The 24,369-nt window shown below is 34.5% G+C and overlaps 3 protein-coding genes across 7 annotated transcripts in view; 1 reads left to right on the top strand and 2 right to left on the bottom strand.

Moving 5' to 3' along the window:
* The window catches only part of LOC127877699 (fibrillin-1-like), a 163,147-nt gene that overhangs the window by 45,321 nt on the left and 93,457 nt on the right, over nt 1–24,369 (top strand). Inside the window, exons 16-21 of one of the 2 annotated variants that reach the window (XM_052423826.1) lie at nt 161–283; nt 1,321–1,443; nt 1,922–2,047; nt 2,588–2,704; nt 2,989–3,111; nt 3,421–4,959. In XM_052423826.1, coding sequence (XP_052279786.1) covers nt 161–283; nt 1,321–1,443; nt 1,922–2,047; nt 2,588–2,704; nt 2,989–3,111; nt 3,421–3,584 — 776 coding nt within the window. In that variant the 3' untranslated portion in view covers nt 3,585–4,959. Of the gene's footprint in view, nt 1–160; nt 284–1,320; nt 1,444–1,921; nt 2,048–2,587; nt 2,705–2,988; nt 3,112–3,420; nt 4,960–24,369 lie in introns of those variants that run through there. The other variant, XM_052423824.1, reaches the window with a different exon arrangement.
* LOC127877703 (atrial natriuretic peptide-converting enzyme-like) overlaps nt 1–24,369 on the bottom strand; it is a 167,182-nt gene that overhangs the window by 108,735 nt on the left and 34,078 nt on the right. The window lies entirely within an intron of this gene.
* The window catches only part of LOC127877701 (atrial natriuretic peptide-converting enzyme-like), a 193,598-nt gene continuing 175,970 nt past the window's right edge, over nt 6,742–24,369 (bottom strand). The window contains exons 13-17 of one of the 2 annotated variants that reach the window (XM_052423828.1): nt 15,724–15,773; nt 13,688–13,856; nt 12,707–13,011; nt 11,591–11,742; nt 6,742–11,129 (exon numbers count right to left, since the gene is read on the bottom strand). In XM_052423828.1, coding sequence (XP_052279788.1) covers nt 10,944–11,129; nt 11,591–11,742; nt 12,707–13,011; nt 13,688–13,856; nt 15,724–15,773 — 862 coding nt within the window. In that variant the 3' untranslated portion in view covers nt 6,742–10,943. The remainder of the gene's footprint in view (nt 11,130–11,590; nt 11,743–12,706; nt 13,012–13,687; nt 13,857–15,723; nt 15,774–24,369) is intronic. The other variant, XR_008048533.1, reaches the window with a different exon arrangement.

The following is a 24,369-nucleotide window of genomic DNA, read 5'->3' as shown; positions in this document are numbered from 1 at the left end:
TTAAAAATAGTATTTTCCAGTTTTTCAGAATATTTTGCATTTTGACAATTTTTTCATCATAGTTTAATTTAATCATTTTGAATTACAGCTTTGAATTATATGGTTCATCCTTTCAAGCATATTCTCACTCTAAATCAGATTAAAAAACTGCTTCTTTTAGATATAGATGAATGCCATGAAGGTTCGGAAGCCTGTTCACAAGTTTGTCTGAATACAGATGGAAGTTTTCAATGCGCGTGCACACCGGGATATGTACTGGCGACTAGTGGAAAGAATTGCTACGGTAACTTGTTTGCTTTATGTTTCAAACATGACAGGTGAAGGATAAGTAGATTAAATATTTAGTTGCAAGATCACTACCACTGGTTTTTGGGAACATTCATCCATTGCCTTAGACGCATGTAGCATATTAGTCATATATATTCTTTCTAATTGTATTTGTATGAACAATAAAAACCAATATAAATTGCCTTTGTCCCTGTGCGGGACACTCTCTCTTAATGGCGAAAGCAATATATGAAAAACGATTGAGATACATAAAGTCCATGATGGTTTTAACAAACTAGGCAAAACATCGATGTTTTCCTCTATCAAAATTAAGGGTTCATGTCAGGCCATCTGTTTTTACGAAATAAACTACTCTTTCAAAGTAGTCAGTACCAACTTTTTGTTGGGTAAATGGTTAAAAGGATAGTTTATGTTTTAAATTCGGTTAGCTGGAGGACAATACAACAAATTAAATAATTCAATGTCATTTACATGTTGATTTCAATGATAATGTTTTAACGATTACGGTCTTTTTATAAGTGACTTAGTTAGAAATGGATCTCTAAAAGAATTATGTTTGTGTTATCATATTCTCAATGCAGTTTTATGTGATTGTATGTGTGTATAAGATTGTTATCGACTGCGTGGGAAATTTTCAATATTGAAATCGCCCAAGAAGACTTGTGAGTTGGGTACGGGGGATAGTGCGATATATACGAGATGCAATTTCAGAGACGACCCTGTGTCTTATGTGTGAAACAACTAATCCACTGCATCCTGGTTTATCGTCTCATGTGAAATACGAAGTAGATTACGGTGGAGCTGGACTACGGATGCGCTTATTTATTAGAATGTATTGCGTGACGTTACATTTGAACCAAATAATACGCCAAATCACCATATATTGGACTCGTATTCTGCATATTGCACTTTACCAATTTATGAAAACCGAGATTAACAACACAAAATTGTGAATACTTATTCATAAGAAATTATCAATCTGCAGTTAACTTTACACCAACACAAACACTTGTTTCGCAAATATTTTCCCAGACATCGACGAATGCCTCGATGGTGTACTGAATTGTGACCAGGAGTGTGTGAACACAGACGGAAGCTCGTACTGCGAATGTTTCAACGGTTATGCTTTAGACGCCGATCGTGTGACGTGCTTAGGTAAGTCCTAAAATTAGTTAAATTTAGTTCGCCCCGATTGAAAACAATTGCAAATCTACGAAATTTAATTTTAAATGACAGTTTAGTGTCTTATTGAGCACAGCAGACAACATCATTATGCATGATATTCACATATTTTTAGTCCAAATTGATCCTTAAACAAACAACCGACTAGAAGATCCCGCATAAAGAAGAATCTTTAAATGTTAAATCGGTTCGGACATGGATTAAAATTAATAGGATGTTAACCCCAAGGGATATGTTAAATATTTATACAAAACAGGGTTTTAAATATACAATAAAGTAGAAAAGAAGAATAAAATCTCATTGTCAAAACATTCATTTAAAGAATCAATGGTAAGATTCAAAATTGCGATTATTTTCATGTCTTAAAAAGGACATCTTCCTATAATAAAATTACTATCTTGCAGCTTAATCTGAAGTTTCGCTTCGTTGATATGAACATGGCTAATTTTAGATATTGACGAATGTAATACTGGCAATCACCTCTGTGACGATGTTTGCATCAACACGGCTGGTTCCTATCGCTGTGAATGCACAATCTACGGCCTCAAATTGTCCTGGGACAAAGCGTCTTGTGTGGGTAAGCTATTTTTCATTTAGGAATGGTGAACATCCATATACAATATAATGACTGTTTTGTTCATTACCATCCTCTATTTTGTTTTAATTTCAATGCCAAATTGTTTATACAATACAGGACAAAACGTGATCATGATGATACACATATCGATTCCATGCTTGTTGGCTCACTGATAGATAACACTGTGCTACTAAAAATAAACATGATCAATGTATGTCCAACGGTCTTCAGTTATTAAGCTATCATATGCAAAATAAGTTTAGATACTTATTCTAACCGAAACGAATGGCTGTCAGTTTGTGTTACAAATCATTTATATAAAAACAAAAGTTGAAATTAATAAAATCAGCGATTTGATTGAAACATATGTAATTTTAAGCACCATGACGTTTAAACATTGTATTTACATGCATTAAAAGTATTATACAATTATGTTTGTGGTGTTGTTATAAATGTACGACAAAATCTTGTGTGAGAACATACACCCTGATTTAATAATATTTGAATGACATACATTTTGCGAACGTGTGTTATATTCAGATATCAACGAATGCATGGAGGGCGAAAATGATTGTGTGGGTACGTGCGTTAATACTTACGGCTCTTACACATGCGAATGTGATGGTGCAAGCCCGTATGCGGATCATAATTGTAAAGGTAAAATACTAGTTTGTAATTGTATTGCGTTCAGATACAAAATTTCCATCCTTCAACATCATAAAGTCGTTCATTAATAGAAAAAGTTGCTTAATTGCTTCTTCATCTAGTAATTAATTTCCTTGATGTAGTTCAATTATGTTTAAAAAAATAATGTAGGACAAACATTATTACTTCAGTTGTTTCTACTTTGTGAACAAATAGTTTTATCTCACTGAATCGAATTTTAAATCGAATTTAGTATTTATATATGCGGGAGTAAATATAAAAGATCTTACTTACAGCAATAAACGAGTGTAAGAACCCAGAGTTAAACAGCTGTACACAAGAATGCATCAAAACGGAGAGTTCGTACAGATGCGACTGCTACCTAGGACACGCCCTTATTAACTTTAACACGTGCATAGGTAGTTATGTGCTTTGAGTGAAGCAGTCGAAGGGACCTAATAATTAATGCAATTGCATTTGTACATTTTAAATACAACACATGAGATACAATGATCGATCCTTATTCTATGTAATATTCAAGTTCTTTTTGTGCTATCCCATGATATAACTTTTAAATAACATATAATAAAAACATATTCTCGTTGAATATAAGTTCGCCGGTTTATAACTAAAATATTTAGATTTGTGGTATATTGTTATCATCGCCTTCATAAAGTTGTATTAAATATACAAACTTTGAATGCATTACATCTTGTTTTACAATTTAGCGTGTGACATGGGTTTTTATCGAGACACGGACAGCGTGGAATGCGTGGCGTGTCCTCCAAACTCTGTCACCGAAGGCAATGGTTCGACATCCCTGGCCGATTGCACATGTGAAGAGGGTTATATGGGAAACATTTCTGAAGGAGAAATATGCACTCTTCCTTGAAAAAGTTATTGAAGGGTTACGATGTTAGGAATAAATAAGAATCTAGAAGATGGTTTTGGAAATTGTGTTAGATTTGAGATGTACATGTTGCCGTTTTTTAAGTGCAATATTTAATAACTGCTTAATTACATTGAAATGATTTCAACTGCCAGTGATTCTGACAACTTATAATATTAATAAATCTGAAAATGCACAGCTGTTCTAAGACATGCGGTAATTTACAATTTAAAATGTGTACATGAATGTTTAAAATATAATAAAGATTGCTGGTAAACTATCTCATAAATCATTACGATATCATTCGTCTAGTATTATTGCATATTATTGAGGTTATAACTTACCTCTTATTGTGTCGTTGAAACAATTGTTTCTTTTCATTATTTGCGTTTTTGCAATGTGTTGTATTGTTCTTAATGTTATCATAGTATGTGCTTTTTGGACGACACAAATTGTGAAACTTTTGATTTACCATAATAAAAAAATTCCTCCACGCAAACATCTTGCATGTGATTTAGATTTCTTTTTACGGGAATCCAAGACACACAATTTTAACAATTCATTGAAAATAATATTATCACGATTTCGTTCACTTTTACAAAATGTTAAAAACTATCTGATCATAACCCTTCATTAATTTTTTTTATCCCTTAAATATTGATGTTTCGGTTTCCTACCGGCACATCGTATGATTAAGATAAGAAGATTGTGAATACTTTTATTTTTGTGTCCTCGTATTTTATAGAATGATCGTCATACAGTAATTTAATTATAATATTTACTGACCATATTCTAAAACGTATCGAAACTTCGAAAGCTCTTAGGAGGGGGAAACTTAACTAAACTGGCATAAAACAGGTCAAAAGAAGTTCATGTAAGTAAATTCATAATTGTTTAAAACTTAATTTTTAAATTCTATGAAGTCATAACAATACTTCAATAAATCGTATACATGTACTGTCGTTTTATGAGAGCCATTTATCATTTTACCTACACACGAACAGGAAATTTCTCAATTTTCTTAACACATTAATCGGTATCAGATTAAAGTTGTGAAATGTTGCAGTCATTTTTCTGCAGTCAACATTTACAAATCAGACAACACTTCTTAAAATTAGAGTGAACTATTGTTTGTTGCATATTTTCATTTGTATGACTGGTAAATGTACATTTGTTTGATATGTTTTAAATTTTTGAAACTTTTAACAACGTTAAAAACCTGTGTATGCTTAAGAACAAGACAGAATGGCATAACGATTTTTAAATTGCTTATTTCACTAGAATTATAAAATAAATTTACTGATTACAGCAAACTATTCTAGTTCTGTTGTCGAACCTTGCTACGTAACATATTTTAATATAACCATTCAAATATTAACTGATTCGAGTTGTGTTTTCGTATCCTGCTACGTTTGTGTTGATAACTGGCTGTTTGGCATGGTTTGGAGGGGAAAGAGATTAAACATTTTGGATTTCAGTGATACAGACGAAGTAATATAAATTCAATATTTTCTTTATGACATTTAGACTTGTTACATACTGTTATAGAAACCCACTAAGATATCCATTGTATTAATGGTTTAATCATAAGCGACAATTATATATACAACGCATTTGAACGTTTATTTTATTAATCAAGGTTGAAATATGCGAACATATTCAACAACAAAGTTGTTAAGTGTGTATGTTGTGTCATAATATAAACGTTCCTTAAGTCAGATTGAGAGTGTTTATACTTCAGACGTTGATGAATGCGCTGAAGAGTCTGAAGGGCTGTTCACAAACGTGTATAATTACAGAAGGAAGTTTTCAAAGCGAGTTCATGTTGTAACAATTACTTAGGGAAAGAATTGCTACGGTAAAAAGTTCATCGGACAAATCCTTTGAATAATTTAAGACTATTTATATACGATCATTAGCACGATCATTACTATTGGTCCTCGAAAAGAGGCACTAACAGACGTAGATGCCTAGAGCAAATAATTGATATGATTTCGTCTTTTGTTGTATTATTACAATCAGCAGATATCATGCTCAATTGCCTCTATACATTAACAATGCACTCGCCTTGTGTTGATATTCCTATTTATTAATAAAGTATATTGACAGCCATGTTTTCGCATAGGGCATTGTTCAAATAATCCTGTAAAAACATCGAATGCTTGTTCTCTCAAAAAGAATAATATGGATACTAAACTCAATTATTAATGTCTAGTAGTCAGACAGTAATGGATACAAACAGATATTAAATCGTTAATCTAACAATTAGCATGTTTAATATGCAAATGATACTATTCTTATTCAATTAGTATTAAATTATTAGGATATACTTCATAAAAAATTGATATTGAATCCAATTAATTTCGTATTTACAATACAACCCAAAACTAGTGTTCTTCGTGGTGATTGTTTACATTAAATAATGCCTCGATGGTTTACTTTATTTACCAGGAATGTTTAAATACAGACGGCAGCATGTACCGTGAGTGTGGCACTGTTCATGCTATTTATGAATTGATGTCTGTTGTTCAAAATTATTTAAATGAAAATAAACGTTTGTATGGTATATACTTCGATATGTTAAAATATTTTGATAGTATATATCGCAAAGCATTATGGCTTCAAATGTTTGAGTCTGATACACACTGCAAAGTGCTCCGATTATTAATGATAGGTATTTACATGTTAAATCATGTGTTAAATCGTGTTTATCTTATTTTAGTTATGACTTTGAACTGATGCAAGGGGACGTTGTCGCTGATGTTGTTTTCTTTATTTGTTGACAACATTGAACTTTACCTACCAGCTTAAATTAACTTGTATTTTAAAAGACAGTAATATGGAAACCATTGAGTAATAAAACAAGTTGTTTTGAAGCATGTTAATGATTCGCTCTTAGTTATGTTTGACAGACATATGGGTTTAAAGTATCAAAGTATCAGAATGACACTGATACATACAAACCTACTGAAGTGAAAGGTATTGAAGTTACACATCTATCAGACGGGCCCTGTCATTATTTTCTAAGCATATATCCATACTATCAATTAAATTTAATGGCATGTAATTTCAAAGATCTATAAATACAATGTACACAATTGTTTATTGATAGATCTTTGGTATTTTTTTGAATTAGACTAAAATAAACAAAACTAAAATATACATTTTATTTGACTAAGCTAATTAGACAGTTTTATTGCGAATGTCTCCAACTTTACTTTTTAATCAATTTTGGAATATGTGACCCCAATACAACAGCTGTTTAATGCAGAACACAAAATAAAGAAGCCAACATTTTCTAAATAAAGAGGTTCTTAGATTGACTGGCATGTCTATGCTCTTTTTGGAACAGACATGTTGTGGGAAATGCAAATTTTTCACCATAATTTAAGAGAGTCTGTCTTGTATAAACTCTTTCATATCGTCTTTATACTTATGTACACACTTAATTTATTGACAGGCATGTCAGTGCTTAAATGAAAACTAAGTGCACAACAATATACTGGTTTCGTTTTGAGCGTGTAAATAAAAATAGTTTTGCATAAAAATTGTATACGCTAAGGTTGCTTATTTCACATATCAATACCTTTCATGAATAATGTTATTTGTGACACTGATATTAACAGTCTAAGTTTTATCTTTAGATTTGCCTCATTTTGGTTAAAGACATTTACGAATTCAGTATTGCTTGTCAAATATGTAAAAAAATAACACAAACAATTTAAACTTCCACATTTTGATTTCACTTTTACAAGTATAAATATTATCAAAAAGTATAAAATTATATAAATTATTAATGGCACATATGTATAATGTTTATTTATGAGAATGATATACACAAAAAGAATTCATTAAATATATAACAAAACAACTTATTGAAAATAGATGCATCTCAACTCTGTATAATCCATTTACATTTTGTTGTTAAATAGTAAAAAATCTTCATCATACATAACTATCTTTATAAAAAGAGCATTAAAGTAGGCTTTAAAACATATGTATAACAGAAATAAACTCGGACACTCAGATAAGAGATAATTTGACCACTCAGTCAAAAGCCTTTACTGTTCAATACCTAAGCAGCTTAACTTCACATAATTTTGTTTAAAACATGATTATTTCTGAAATAAAAAACGGTAAACATTCCTCAGAAACAAACTCTGAATTTATTTTATTAGAGAGTGGTACAAAAACTTATAAATGACAACAACAAACAATTGTTGACTCATGAATCATTGACAAAAATTTAGAAGCACAACCTGGGACGTGTGTGTGCATGTGCAATTATGTACAAACATGACACTTCACAACTAAACTAATAAAATGTATGTCAGAAAAACAAATACATGTGTCATTGGAAGAAAAAACACAATATTTTGGTGGAACAAACAAAAATTGCATACACACAAATACAATATAACACAAATGATATAAAAATATAAAGTCGGTCGTAAAAAAAATATCACACACCACATTGTTAAAATGTTCAATACATTCCAACAGCTCTCTAGGGTTTGATGAAAAAAAAAGATAGTAAGAGATGTTTATACTCCTCAGCATCATCACTATAACTGATATAGCCTCCCTCTGTAAAACGTGCCTAAATGCATGTGCATAGTGTTTTTCCAGATTCGAATTTGCTCAGGGACAACACCTCCTTAATGGAATATTTAGTTTCAATGAAGTAAAGTAACGAAAATTTATGCAGAAAGTGTCACCCTGATTAGCATGTGCAGACTGCACAGGCTAATCTGGAATGAGACTTAATGCACATGCATGAAACAAGGATTTTCTAGAGCATGGTTAAAATATATTAAATATATGATATTGCACAGCACACATATCATATGCATACATTTCTAATAAAACCAGAACAACCTCGGCTTAAAATGTCTATTATAAAAATGATTACTTGTGTCAATATCGATTGTCTGTTAATTAAAAAATAGCAGAAAAGGTAATATAAAATAAATTGTTATACAAACACAAATCATTTACTATATTAAAAGGTATATTACTCAAACATAAATATAATTGAACACAGCTTTTGTATCTTATAAGTCTTACTACATGTAATTCCAAATCAAGCATAAAACTTTATTGTTTTTACTATAAGAATGGTAATCATCAATAAAGTTGTACATGCCATGTCTATTGGAGATAATAGTAATTATGAATGTACCATTTATGCAGTTTTCTTAAAAAATGGTTGAAACATTCCTGTTTAAAGATAGATTTACAGTGACTTAGCACAAACAATAGCCCACCACTTAACATTATCTCTCAGAAAAAACCACAACTAAAAAACTAAACATTACCTGTTTAGATAATGAACAAACAATATTACTAACAAAGAAAGTCAATATAATACATAGTAATTAACATGAATATGTAATAATAATTGCATAACATGCAAGACATTGTTAATGTTCAAAGGCATTTGAATAACAATACAACAATTATTGTGATGGCACTCAGATGAAGCGCTCACCCAAGTTCAAGAAACACCCATTGGTTAATAACCCCAAATGGACCAGATTCAAATAGTCAGGTTTAATCAAGTTAAAGTCTATAATGGTGGTTTCTAGAGTGGTAATATGGGTTTTCTAAAATTAAATATGTACCTTCATGCTCAGGTCAACTTTAAAGAAATAATTAAGTAATGTAATGATTATATATAGACAACTATCTTGTAATATTTCCATCTAAGGCAATGTAAGGAAAAGCTAAATTGTAAAACAAAAGGTTTGGAAAACACAACCCAATCACTTGAATGTTTACTATAACAATTAGAGACAGTCATTTAAGTTAACAAGCCATATGTGCAGCATTGTATAAATTGTTTTCAATGTTGAAACTTATTCAGAAGGCATACCAGCATTTAATACCCCAATTCAAATAGCTTGTTTAAAAACAAAACAATAGACATATTTATAACTTTGCTGTAAAACTTTACCGGTAACATAAGATATGTAAAACTTAAGCCTAAAACAGGAACAAAGGCTTAACCCCAGAACTGGAATGTGGGTTTATTCATTCCCTGACAAGTACATACTGTGTAACTACAAAAAACAATCACACTCTAACTAATTGTTCTTGTTCTTTCTAAGAAAAGCAACGTATCACACTAGTCACAACCAAGACTATGACAAATATTTCTAAACACCCAAGTCAGGTTAACTTGCATATATATATATATATACTATACATCACGAAAAATGCATTTTAATGCAAGTTTATGAATTGCAAAGTCTAGATAGACTAATATTTTGGTCCACTTAATGCACACAAAATCATATAAATTGGTATTTTATAGCCTGTATTATAATGATGACTGATTAATTTTCATCCATTAAATGGATTTGCACACATTTTGTCTATATGATTGGCAGACAAATAAAGCAATAATAACATTATACAAATATATGGTGAGGAACACACTTGCTTATTAAAATAATATGTTTTAATGAACTATTTTAAAACATTATAATTTATTTTGTTTTCAACAAAAATATATTTATAACGATGAAGCGTTTTTTATAGTATTATATGTGATTATATTTTTCACTAAACAGATATTCCTGAAAATTGAGTTTTAAGAAACAAGTACACAACACAACTGACACAAAAAATGAATGTATAATGACTTCAAATATTACTCTTTCCTTTTTGTACATGAATATTTAACATGATTGATGAATGAATATTCAACAAAAGGTAATAATGATACCAAAGAAATACTTAGACTGGTCAATAAATAATTGTTTAAATAATATACCGGTATATCATGATATGCTGTCATCAAATGTCGTAAAATAGCTGGTCCCTTCATACATCACACTTACAAAACAATACTGGTCCTTGCTTACATTATCTAGCAAATGGTAACCAGCAGTTAGGTAAATGAAGTAATGAGATTTCCACATGTTACATGTGACACCAATTTCTGACATGAACACATGAACTGAAAAATGTTGCATGCAATTTCCCATTTATGGAATTAAAAACTGTAAAATGCAAACAGGAAATAGAACTGTGTAATACAAATGTTCAATCAATACAGGTCCAACATTGCAAAACTGAGTTCCAGCATCAATTCACATAGGTAGTGAAACTATAGGCAAGGTTACTCCAAACTTTCCAGTTAATATAGTCACAAAACTTAAAATGCAAACATGAGGCATAATTATTTTACGCCACACATTAAATGCAGTGAAAGCATGTTTCCGGCAGTGGAACTTTGTAATAAGGAGATTTCACCTTGTGCTGTCATTCTATGACTGCATTATAGGTAGTGGAACTATGTTACAAGCAGATTTTATTGTGTGCTATCACTGTATAACTGTATCACAGGTGATAGAACTATGTTACATGGGGATTTATACTTATAATACTCTGTATCCAGTTCACAGATGTTGATACTTTGGCAAATCTGTTTACAATACTCTTAAACTGGCCGTCACAGCCGTCCACTCCGTAGCTCATGAGACCTTGCACTGTCCAGTGGCCCGTTGAATCCTGGCACATCAATGGACTCCCACTGTCACCCTGGAAATACAACATATTATTGAGCATCACTTTGAAAAAAATGGACTAAAAATTAACAATTGAGCCTTGCTCTGGGAAAACGGGGCTTAATGCATGTGCGTAAAGTGTGGTCCCAGGTTAGCCTGTTTAGTGCATAGCATAGTCATTGGCCTAACTGGATTTGGTGCCAGGAAGAGATTTCCTTAAAAGTTTGTAAATCAAACTTTGAGAATCAAACTCATGTAATTCCTAGTTAAAAGGCTGCCACTATACATTGTGTAATTAAGAAATCATGGTCCCATCATATTAAATATCATATTAAAAATTAGTTTATATCAGTTTTGTTTTGGTTTATTGCTATGGATTCTTTGACCCGTTCTTTTGTTGTATGTACATATTCATCAAGAATTTCTTTTGTTGTCTTTTGAAATTCAGGTTCCTCTAAGAAGTGTACACCACTGTGTCATTGTGAGGGCACATACCTGGCAACCTGAGATCTGACCGTGAGTGTAGCCTGAGCACAGTGTGGAATTGGTGTTCACGTGCGTCTCAAGACTTTGTTGGTTGATGTTCTTGGAGCAGAAGTCATCATTGAACAACCGCATCTTGGCCTCACGCAGGTCAGTTACCATGACTACAAAGAGAAATGTTACCATTAATACAAAAGTTACCTTAACTACAAAGGGAAGCATATCCATTTCTAAAAAGTATTATAATGACTACAAAGAGAAAAGTTACCATGACTACAAAGACAAAGTTACCATAACTACAAAAAGAAATGTAACCATGACTACAAAAGGAAGCATAATCATAACTACAAGGACAAAACATAATTATGACTACAAAGATAAATGTTACCATGACTACAAAAAGAAATGTAACCATGACTACAAACGGAAGCATAATCATAACTACAAAGACAAAACATAATTATGACTACAAAGATAAATGTTACTAAGACTACAAAGAGAAATGCTACCATGGCTACAAGGAGAAATGTTACCAAGACCAAGACTACACAGAAAAATGTAACCATGACTGCAAAGAGAAATATAACCATGACTAAAAAAAGAAATATACTAATAAAGAGAAACAGTTCCACAACTAAACAGAGAAATGCAATAAGGACTACAATTTAAAGCGTTACCATCACTACCATGAGAAACATTACCATGGCTACGAAGAGGATAGTTTAAATTGATCACTTTTATTGAAATATGCAATTTATGTTGGCTACGAAGAGGATAGTTTAAATTGATCTCTTTGATTGAAATATGCAATTTATGTATCACTTTTGTTGAAATATTTATCTGCATTCCTTAGGAAATTCTGATAAATAAAAACGTATTGGTTCCACACAAAAATCAATCACAACCCAATATTATTTAAATTCCAAAATTAAACAATTACCATGATATTAAACAGTATAATTATTCAAATTTGTTAAGAGACTGCTAACATCAGAAGTTGGATGTAAAATATTACATTTCCAAATATTTTCATTCACAAAGAAGTAAAGGTTGACTTTAATATTTGAAATTTACAGTGATATAAGTGAAGGAAAAAAACAAATTTCCCGTCAAGATATAATATCATACCAGATTTTGTATTGATATAACCCCATCCAGCAAGATAGCAATGCAGATTGGTGGGCACAGGAGCATTGATTTCTGGGAGACAAATGGGCTGCACAAAGTCCCCAAACTTCACAGCCGTAGACAGACTGAGTAGGGCCATATCCCAGTCAATCTGACCGTTCTCCAGTCGCCGCATGCTGGGATTGAGGTAGATCTTCTCCACACGGACCCGCTGGAAAGGCTGCTTAGACTGGCGCTCCCTGGATGTGGTGCCTGCCAGGACCTCGAACACATGCGGCATCAGGGTGTAGTTAGCATCCTGGTGACTGCAAATGGGTGTTGAATGTGGGTAATTTATTTTGTTTCTTGCTTATAACCCTTTACCACATAGATATACACTTTAAACCTGTCTGTAGTCCCTTAGAAAATCAAATTGAATTATTTAGTATTTTGTACTAGATTTAAGTTTTAAAGACTTAATTTTCCAATTCTCAGAAACTGATGCGCAACAAACCACATAAAACTGTAACATACTGAAAGCAACATGCAGGCTGTCCTTTATTGTGTGTTGCATATAGCCATTTTAAATTTGCTTCTGATTTGGAAAGGATTAAAAGTATGTGATTGTATTGTGTTTCTGCTTTGAAAAAATGTATTCACAACAAAGCAGTTTAATTAAAATTGTCTAAGGCATTATGTTGCTGAACTAATAAAGTATGACAACTATGCTTTTAATACTTTAACACATCATTGTTCATGCAACTGCTTTGCTCAAGTACACTTGTTAAAGGCAAAAAACAGTTGTGAAAATTCGTTTTTTTGCAAAAACTTCTGGAAAAAAGCTTCATTAAAGTTTAAGGTATATTAAATCTAATTACATAGTACTGATGATTCATTTGATAATTTAAACAATATTGCTTACTCCTTATATTTAATATTCGGTTATGCAACAGTTAAATTATGTATGTATTATTCCATATACAAACTGCACCACGCACTTACACAATACAATGTGCAGCAGTTAAGGCCCATCTGTCCCCTATAAGTACTCCTCCACATATATTGGTTCCCTTCATGATAAGGGAGACAACCCAGGGCCACTTCCCTTGGGGAGCCAGTGTTCCACCAACAATAAAGGGCATCAGAACATCAATCTGTCTTTCACCACAACCTGCGGACATAGGAGTACAAATCTTTAGTATAAAATTATGGTAGGATAGGCAGAGATCTAATGGTAGAATAAGCAAAGATCTTATGGTAGGAGGAGCAAAGATCTCATGGCAGGAGGAGCAAAGATCTCATGGTAGGAGGAGCAAAGATCTCAAGGTAGGAGGAGCAAAAACCACATGGTAGGAGAAGCAAAGATCTCATGGTAGGCAGAGCAAAGATCTCAATGTAGGAGGAGCAAAGATCTCAATGCAGGAGGAGCAAAGATCTCATGGTAGGAGGAGCAAATATTTCATGGTAGGAGGAGCAAATATCTCATGATAGGAGGAGCAAAGATCTCATGGTAGGAGGAGCAAAGATCTCATGGTAGGAGGAGCAAAGATCTGATGTGTGAGGAGCAAATATCTCAATGTAGGAGAAAAAGATCTCAATGCAGGAGGAGCAAAGATCTCATGGTAGGAGGAGCAAATATTTCATGGTAGGAGGAGCAAATATCTCATGATAGGAGGAGCAAAGATCTCATGGTAGGAGGAGCAAAGATCTCATGGTAGGAGGAGCCAAGATCTGATGTGTGAGGAGAAAAGATCTCATGGTAGGAGGAGCAAACATCTCATGGTAGGAGGAGCAAAGATATCAATGCAGGAGGAGCAAAGATCTCATGGTAGGAGGAGAAAAGATCTCATGGTAGGAGGAGCAAACATCTCATGGTAGGAGGAGCAAACATCTCATGGTAGGAGGGGCAAACATCTCATGGTAAGAGGAGCAAAGATCTGATGGTAAAAGGAGCAAAGATCTCATGGTAGGAGGAGAAAAGATCTCATGGTAGGAGTAGCAAATATCTCATGGTAGGAGGAGCAAAGAGCTCATTGTAGGAGAAGCAAAGATCTCATGGTAGGAGGAGAAAAGATCTCATTGTAGGAGAATCAAAGATCGCATTGTAGGAGAGGCAAAGATCGCATTGTAGGAGAAGCAAAGATCTCGTGGTAGGAGGAGCAAAGATCTCATGGTAGGAGGAGCAAACAGCTCACTCTAGGAGAAGCAAAGATCTCATGGTAGGAGGAGCAAATATCTCATTGAAGGAGACACAAAGATCTCATGGTAGGAGGCGCAAACATCTCCTGGTAGGAGGAGCAAAGATATCATGCAAAGAGAAGCAAAGATCTAATGGTAGAGGAGCAAAGATCTCATGGTAGGAGGAGCAAAGATCTCATTGTAGGAGAAGCAAAGATCTCATGGTAGGAGGAGCAAAGATCTCATGGTATTAGAAGCAAATAGCTCATGGTAGGAGGAGCAAAGATCTTATGGTAGGTGGAGCAAAGATCGCATTGTAGGAGAAGCAAAGATCTCATGGTAGGAGGGGCAAAGATCTCATGGTAGGAGGAGCAAAGATCTCATTGTAGGAGAAGTAAAGATCTCATGCTAGGAGGAGCAAAGATCTCCTGGTAGGCGGAGCAAAGATCTCATTGTGCACTATATGCTATTGATCATCACAACTTCTTAGTTCAGAGACTGTCTTACAGTAAAGTCAGACTAATGCAGTTGTTTTCTTTCAGACATGACATTAAAAAAGTTAACATGAATAACATTACCATGAAATGTGAGTATGCAGATTACATACAGTTCTATATGTTCTGAGCATTCTCAAAATATAAAATCAATAATGTAAAACATAAATATAACTTGGTAAGATGAAACAAGAAAAAAGTGTCTTCATTTAAATTATATATTACAATTATTATTATACTGATGTTTCATGATGCTTTCAGGTCAGTCTCTCCTTTTTTTAACAACTTAAATGTCTACATCTAAAACAAAATAGTCAAATGTACGCCACAACTTGGTCCTAAATAACACCCTAAAAGGATTCATACCTTTCTGATGGCATCCCATACGGACAATTTTGTTGGAAGGACATGCAACACTGAAATTGAAACATTAATCAACTTTATGAACATTTACCGGGCCAATTTGGCAATAAACCCTAAAAAATGATAACCAAAGAATGAAAAAGACAAGAGCTGTCAGAGGACAGCGCACTCGACTATTGGAGTGCTTGACAGTATAACGTAAACCATCATGGGGTAAATGTTCAAATTATTCAATAAGGTCAAAGTAAAAGTTCAGGTATATTTTCCATCTTCTATTGAACATTTGTAAAGACATAAAACAAACTAAATATATTTTATTTCAAGTTTGATAGCAATAGCTTGGGTGGGAAGTTCGGACGGTCCTTCAAAAATAAAGTAAATAAATAAAAAAGGAAAAAACAAAATATTATTATTTTTTTTTTGGGGGGGGGGTAGGGAGGGGGTTGAGAGGGGGGTTTAATGTGCGGTGTGGTCATTTATTAGATGATCTTTAAATAATAAAAAAAGGAAAAAAAAAAATTGGGGGGGGGGGGGGGGGGGGGGGGGGGGGCAGGGATTCTGGGTTGGGCGTGGGTGGAATCCATTGTGGTATTCAGGTAAGTGTTGTTTTGTCAAAGTATTAATAAAATCTGATCATAAATAAAGAAGTTATGGCAATGTAACTAAAGTAATATGCATATTGTAAATGGAAAAAGGGCCATAATTCGTACAAAATGCTTGATACAGTTGTCTGCTCTTGTTTATAGATTGGGGTCATGTTGGTAAAGAAGTTTGCAAAATATGAAAGCAATATGTCAAGGGACATTGAAAATATTTGAGGTGGTACGCAAACTTTAACATAGATTTATCAATAATATGCATATTCTTAGTGAAAAAAGGGCCACAATTCTTACAAAATGCTTGATACAGTTGTCTGCTCTTGTTAATAGGTTGGGGTCATGTTGGTAAAGAAGTATGCAAAATATGGAAGCAATATATCAAGGGACATTGAAAATATTGGAGGTGGTACGCAAACTTTAACATAGATTTATCAATAATATGCATATTCTAAGTGAAAAAAGGGCCATAATTCTTACAAAATGCTTGATAATGTTGTCTGCTCTTGTTTATAGGTTGGGGTCATGTTGGTAAAGAAGTATGCAAATATGAAAGCAATATGTCAAGGGACATTGAAAATATTTGGGATGGTGCGCAAACTTTAACATTTGCAAGCTCACGCTAATGCTAACGCCGACGCCGGGGTGAGTAGGATAGCTCCACTATATGTATTTCATATATAATAGTCGAGCTAAAAAAGGAATGCTAAAATTAATACACAAAATAAAAAAAAACAAGTTTGGGTTAATTATTTTACATTTAAAACATACAACTCAAACTAATTTTTCAGAAAAAATGCTATTTGTGTTACTAATTCTTATGTGTTAATTAGCTTGCATGTATGTCATTCTTCTTCATAACCGCATAGATTAAATTAGAAGAGTATACAATTCAAGATTAGTTAAGTCACAAAATTAAAGCTTTACAATAGAGATACATCCTTGTGAAAATGCTTATTTGAAAAGACCAGTCAGCAGAAATATCAAAGCAAGATAATTTGACAAGAAAATCCATTTAGGTTTTGGCAAACTAAAAGTTATATATTTGAGCCATATCAAGAAAATGCACAAAGGACAGACTTCAAACAGAATTTTTCCAGAGAGTCCATTTCATGCATACTATCATTTATTCAGGATAAACAAAGTAAAATACCAAGTGAACAGAACATACCAATTCAATAATAGTAGCATATACATATATGTATTCATACAATGCAGAAATTGTATGCACCAAGTTCACATATTATTTTTGTAATCATATAATGTTTTGGCATAAAACATTGTAAAATGTACACGGGCACTTAAGGAAGCATACAGACCTGTTATGACTACCCTTTGTTGCATGAAAGTTAAAACAAGCAGATGCTATAGTCATGAAATGAGACAAGTCTGCAAAAACTATTGTATCCTATTTTAAGATTCAATTTTAACACACACTTAATTCTATATGTCTCTTGAAATGTCTCCTCTTTGAAAGCATGGATATCATACTTATATTTTAATGAATTTAATAAGCAGCCAAAAATTTACTTAACACATTGGTCAAGGGAGGTACATATGTTAGTCATAAACATGATGTACATGGACCTGATTGTATCCTTGTTTTCTCTACAGTTGACACAAATGAACCAATGCCAAGATGTTATTTCATATGTGTGTGGAGTTGAAAAATTTCATTGTAATTAATCAGTAATAATGTGATTTGTTAAAGTTTATCTTTAAAAGCCATTAATTTGGACCTATAATGAGAAGCAATAAATATATACCATTTACACCAAATATAGAACAAGTAATTGCATATGAAATAGTATGATGAAATAGGTTAAATAGGATTAGATGATATCATACAGCTATTAATACACCAATTAAAATCCAATAGGTTGTGTGATTGGTGCAATGTCCATTCAGCAAAAACACAATCATTAATTTTCATATATCTATTGAACATTACTTCGCAGACACCTACGCCTTGTCTAGCCTACTGAGCACGGTCTGATTGTGGTTGAGAGTTCTGGGGTCTTGACTGGCCACCATGAAGCCCTGATTGGTAGACACCCCTGCTGTGACTGGTGAGATGGAGCTGCTACCACTGCTGGGGCTGAAATAACAACCAGTGAAAGTACATGATTTAACTGCTACTGCTTCCTGGGAAACCTGGGCTAAATTCATGCGTTCAAAGAGTCCTCCCAGATAAGCCTGTGCATTCCACACACGCAAATCAGGGACAACATTTTCTGCTTTTAAGGAATGTTTCTGTTTTAAGGAAGTCTCTCTTTCATGAAGATCAGGTTTAGGCGGAAAGTGTCTTTCTTGATTAGCCTGTGCAGAATGCACATGCTAATCTGTGAGGACACATTACATGAATTGAATTAATCCAGTTCTCCAATAATGAGGCTCAAATAATAAGCAGGCTTAAATTGTTCACAAATTGTTTCATCTGTTTTGTGCTCTTAATTTCATTCATAATTTTCAATAGAAAACTTGTAGTTTTTCTACAATCTCTAGCATAATATGAAAGAGGATGCTGCTTTCTATAAATGCATATGGCACCAGAGAAAGACTTGTCAGTTTTGATTTATGGACCATTTGAATAAGTCTTAGTCCCAAGTAGTTTATTGTCGAGGTCGAATGATGTGCTCTTAGATAAATCAATACAAGTAACAAATCATTGTAGCAAACAGTATTGATGTTTGACGGAACCTTGTTTTGGGTTAGCCAAGAATTAAGATCAACTTAATTAGTCTTTGTCTGAAAGTAGGTCAATGTGAAGGTCAAAATGCGGTCAGGTGACGTGAGTGTGTTGAAAGTGTACATATATAAAATACATCCAAGTATCAAAGCTTTGTAGCAAGCCTATTTATATTTAGAAGAATTAAATGCACAATTTGGATACACCAATAATTTTGCCCATTTGAATTAGTCTTAGTCCGAAAGTAGATTCAATTTTAAGGTCAAAATGAGGTCAAGTTATGTGGGTGTGGTCATAAGTGTTCAAAGAAATCATCAATACAAGTATCAAAGCTTTGTAGGAAAAATATTGATGTTAGCCAAAATATGCCCTTTTGGCTAAACTTTTTCTGGAAGCATAAACAGCAATATTAATCCTGAACAAACAGATACAAGAAAATTTGAGGCTTCCTGAGTTTGCTTTTAATCAAACCTTAAATATGTTTGGCTAAGTAGTGAAAGGCATCACCACAAAGAAGTCAGACAAAACGATCAATTAATTGGACTTAAATTCCAATTGAATATCTTACTTGTATTAACACTGATTAATATAAAGCTCAACGTTTTTATTTTTTTCCCAGTCATGGTTCCAATTAAGCACTATCATCATTTTGTCTCATATTCTCTTACCCAAGGCCCAGTAGAGAGCAAACTTCATTTGCCATGGTTTCAGTCCAGGTGTCACTGCAAACAGGAAGTTGGAGGTCACCCGAGGTCACAGAAAGCGTGCCATACAAGCCAGACGACAAATGTACTTAAATAAAAACATGAATATGAACATTAATATTAAGTACTTAAGGATTATTCTAATAGAGGAAAGTGGATCACTTGGTATGAAAAACATGTGTTGCACATCCAAATTTTTTGGTGACAACTTATTTTAAGTTCCAATTTAATAGCCTGAGAAACGTGGATTGTCCACTAACTCATTACATTTTATCCTGACAAACAGATTGGCAGAGTGACTCCAATTTCCCTTGTCCATTCAGGGGCATAACTTAAATACAAAATAACATTGATAAATAAAAATAACTTAAATTAAAGAAAGCTTTTTTTGTAATTATATAAGGCCCATGGTTTCTACAAAATATTTGACATTTAATTTACCCTATATTAAATTTCTTTCTAAAATGAAATTTATGATCTGACAGTTTAACTTACAACACTGCATCTCATCTGTACCAGTGGAGCACTGTTTAACACTGTCACAAACTTGATTGGCTGGAATGCATTTATGGTCCGAGCACGTGAATTTACCATCCTTGCAGATACCTGCAAAATCATTTGGAAATGCACAAAATGTACAGTCTTAAGCTCAGAAAATACAAAGTTCCAAATAGAATGGTTCGAAATAAAAGTGTTCAACTCTATAATATCAGAGATATGTTAGCAATAAGGGGCTAACCTGATTTCAAGGTAAATTAATTGCTAAAGATTTGAAATTGTGACCAACTTACTGACTTCATGTAACCAATTTTAAATATGACCTAGATTTGTCATACATATCAGGTCACAAATGATGCATTTAGAGTGTGTATAAGTTTTTTATAGGATTTTACCCGGTGACATAGTTTTTGAATCCAAATGACCCAGTTTCAATCAAAGCATAGATATTGATAAGATAAACACTCTAATCAAGTTTCATCAAGAATGAGTAGTAATTGGGGCTTCTGTAATGGTGACAATTTTCACCTGATATCTTAAATGGTGACATACTTCTTCAACCTAAAACTATATGACCCAGAATTGACGTGGATTAGATATGATCAAGATAAACATTCTAACCAGGTTTCAACAACAAAGTTCCAAAACTATGGTATCTAGGGCAGTAATAATTAAAAAGTTAAAGACCTACATCACACCATGCACACCAACAGCCTAGAGACACAAACTGATCACAATTGATAACTTGAACATGCAATGCTCAGGTGAACTATAAGAGAGATACTTGTAACCATGTAATAGAATAATTGCAATATAAATAGACCTACAGACTAAGCTAAGACACCCTAGTGTTCATACCACAGTATTTCTCAGCCCTACAGACTAAGCTAAGACACACTTGTGTACATACCACAGTATTTCTCAGTCCTAGAGACTTAGCAAAGACAAACTAGTGTACATACCACAGTATTTCTCAGCCCTACAGACTAAGCTAAGACACACTAGTGTACATACCACAGTAGTTCTCAGCCCTACAGACTAAGCTAAGACACACTAGGGTACATACCACAGTATTCCTCAGCCCTACAGACTAAGCTAAGACACACTAGTGTACATAACACAGTAGTTCTCAGCCCTACAGACTAAGCTTAGACACACTAGTGTACATACCAAAGTATTTCTCACCCCTACAGACTAAGCAAAGACACACTGGTGTACATACCACAGTTTTTCTCAGCTCTACAGACTAAGCTAAGACACACTAGTGTACATACCACAGTATCTCTCAGCCCTACAGACTTAGCTAAGACAAACTTGTGTACATACCACAGTATCTCTCACCCCTACAGACTAAGGTAAGACACACTGGTGTACATACCAGTTTTTCTCAGTCCTACAGACTTAGCTAAGACACACTAGGGTACATACCACAGTATCTCTCAGTCCTACAGACTTCGCTATGACACACTAGTGTACATACCACAGTATCGCTCAGTCCTACAGACTAAGCTAAGACACACTAGTGTACTTACCACAGTATCTCTCAGCCATACAGACTTATCTAAGGCACACTTGTGTACATACCACAGTATTTCTCAGTCCTACAGACTAAGCTAAGACACACTAGTGTACATACCACAGTATCTCTCAGCTCTACAGACTAAGGTAAGACACACTAGTGTACATACAACAGTATCTCTCAGCCCTACAGACTAAGCAAAGACACACTGGTGTACATACCACAGAAGTTCTCAGCCCTACAGACTGAGCTAAGACACACTAGTGTACATACCACAGTAGTTCTCAGCTCTACAGACTTAGCTAAGACACACTAGTGTACATACCACAGTATTTCTCAGCCCTACTGACTAAGCTAAGACACACTAGTGTACATACCACAGTAGTTCTAAGCCCTACAGGCTAGGCAAAGACACACTAGTGTACATACCACAGTAGTTCTCAGCCCTACAGACTAAGCTAAGACACACTAGGGTACATACCACAGTATTCCTCAGCCCTACAGACTAAGCTAAGACACACTAGTGTACATAACACAGTAGTTCTCAGCCCTACAGACTAAGCTAAGACACACTAGTGTACATACCACAGTATTTCTCACCCCTACAGACTAAGCAAAGACACACTGGTGTACATACCACAATTTTTCTCATCTCTACAGACTTAGCTAAGACACACTAGTGTACATACCACAGTATCTCTCAGCCCTACAAACTTAGCTAAGACACAGTTGTGTACATACCACAGTATTTCTCACCCCTACAGACTAAGGTAAGACACACTGGTGTACATACCAGTTTTTCTCAGTCCTACATACTTAGCTAAGTCACACTAGGGTACATACCACACAATCTCTCAGTCCTATAGACTTCGCTATGACACACTAGAGTACATACCACAGTATCTCTTAGTCCTACAGACTAAGCTAAGACACACTAGTGTACATACCACAGTATCGCTCAGTCCTACAGACTAAGCTAAGACACACTAGTGTACTTACCACAGTATCTCTCAGCCATACAGACTTATCTAAGACACACTTGTGTACATACCACAGTATTTCTCAGTCCTACAGACTAAGCTAAGACACACTAGTGTACATACCACGGTGTCTCTCAGCTCTACAGACTAAGGTAAGACACACTAGTGTACATACAACGGTATCTCTCAGCCCTACAGACTAAGCAAAGACACACTGGTGAACATACCACAGTAGTTCTCAGCCCTACAGACTAACCTAAGACACACTAGTGTACATACCACAGTATCTCTCAGCTCTGCAGACTTAGCTAAGGCACACTAGTGCACATACCACAGTATCTCTCAGCCCTACAGACTAAGCTAAGACACACTAGTGTACATACCACAGTATTTCTCAGCCCTACAGACTAAGCTAAGACACACTAGTGTACATACCACAGTAGTTCTCAGCCCTACAGACTAAGCTAAGACACACTAGGGTACATACCACAGTATTCCTCAGCCCTACAGACTAAGCTAAGACACACTAGTGTACATAACACAGTAGTTCTCAGCCCTACAGACAAAGCTAAGACACACTAGTGTACATACCACAGTATTTCTCACCCCTACAGACTAAGCAAAGACACACTGGTGTACATACCACAATTTTTCTCATCTCTACAGACTTAGCTAAGACACACTAGTGTACATACCACAGTATCTCTCAGCCCTACAAACTTAGCTAAGACACAGTTGTGTACATACCACAGTATTTCTCACCCCTACAGACTAAGGTAAGACACACTGGTGTACATACCAGTTTTTCTCAGTCCTACATACTTAGCTAAGTCACACTAGGGTACATACCACACAATCTCTCAGTCCTATAGACTTCGCTATGACACACTAGAGTACATACCACAGTATCTCTTAGTCCTACAGACTAAGCTAAGACACACTAGTGTACATACCACAGTATCGCTCAGTCCTACAGACTAAGCTAAGACACACTAGTGTACTTACCACAGTATCTCTCAGCCATACAGACTTATCTAAGACACACTTGTGTACATACCACAGTATTTCTCAGTCCTACAGACTAAGCTAAGACACACTAGTGTACATACCACGGTGTCTCTCAGCTCTACAGACTAAGGTAAGACACACTAGTGTACATACAACAGTATCTCTCAGCACTACAGACTAAGCAAAGACACACTGGTGAACATACCACAGTAGTTCTCAGCCCTACAGACTAACCTAAGACACACTAGTGTACATACCACAGTATCTCTCAGCTCTGCAGACTTAGCTAAGGCACACTAGTGCACATACCACAGTATCTCTCAGCCCTACACACTAAGCTAAGACACACTAGTGTACATACCACAGTATCTCTCAGCCCTACAGACTGAACTAAGACACACTATTGTACATACCACAGTATTTCTCAGCCCTACAGACTAAGCTAAGACACACTAGTGTACATACCACAGTAGTTCTCAGCCCTACAGACTGAGCTAAGACACACTAGTGTACATACCACAGTAGTTCTCAGCTCTACAGACTTAGCTAAGACACACTAGTGTACATACCACAGTATCTCTCAGTCCTACAGACTAAGCAAAGACACACTGGTGTACATACCACAGTAGTTCTCAGCCATACAGACTAAGCTAAG

Source organism: Dreissena polymorpha, chromosome 4, assembly GCF_020536995.1.
Source record: "Dreissena polymorpha isolate Duluth1 chromosome 4, UMN_Dpol_1.0, whole genome shotgun sequence".
Lineage (NCBI taxonomy): Eukaryota > Metazoa > Mollusca > Bivalvia > Myida > Dreissenidae > Dreissena > Dreissena polymorpha.
The sequence above is the reverse complement of the archived record's forward strand: the minus strand, read 5'-3'. Positions and strand labels throughout refer to the sequence as shown.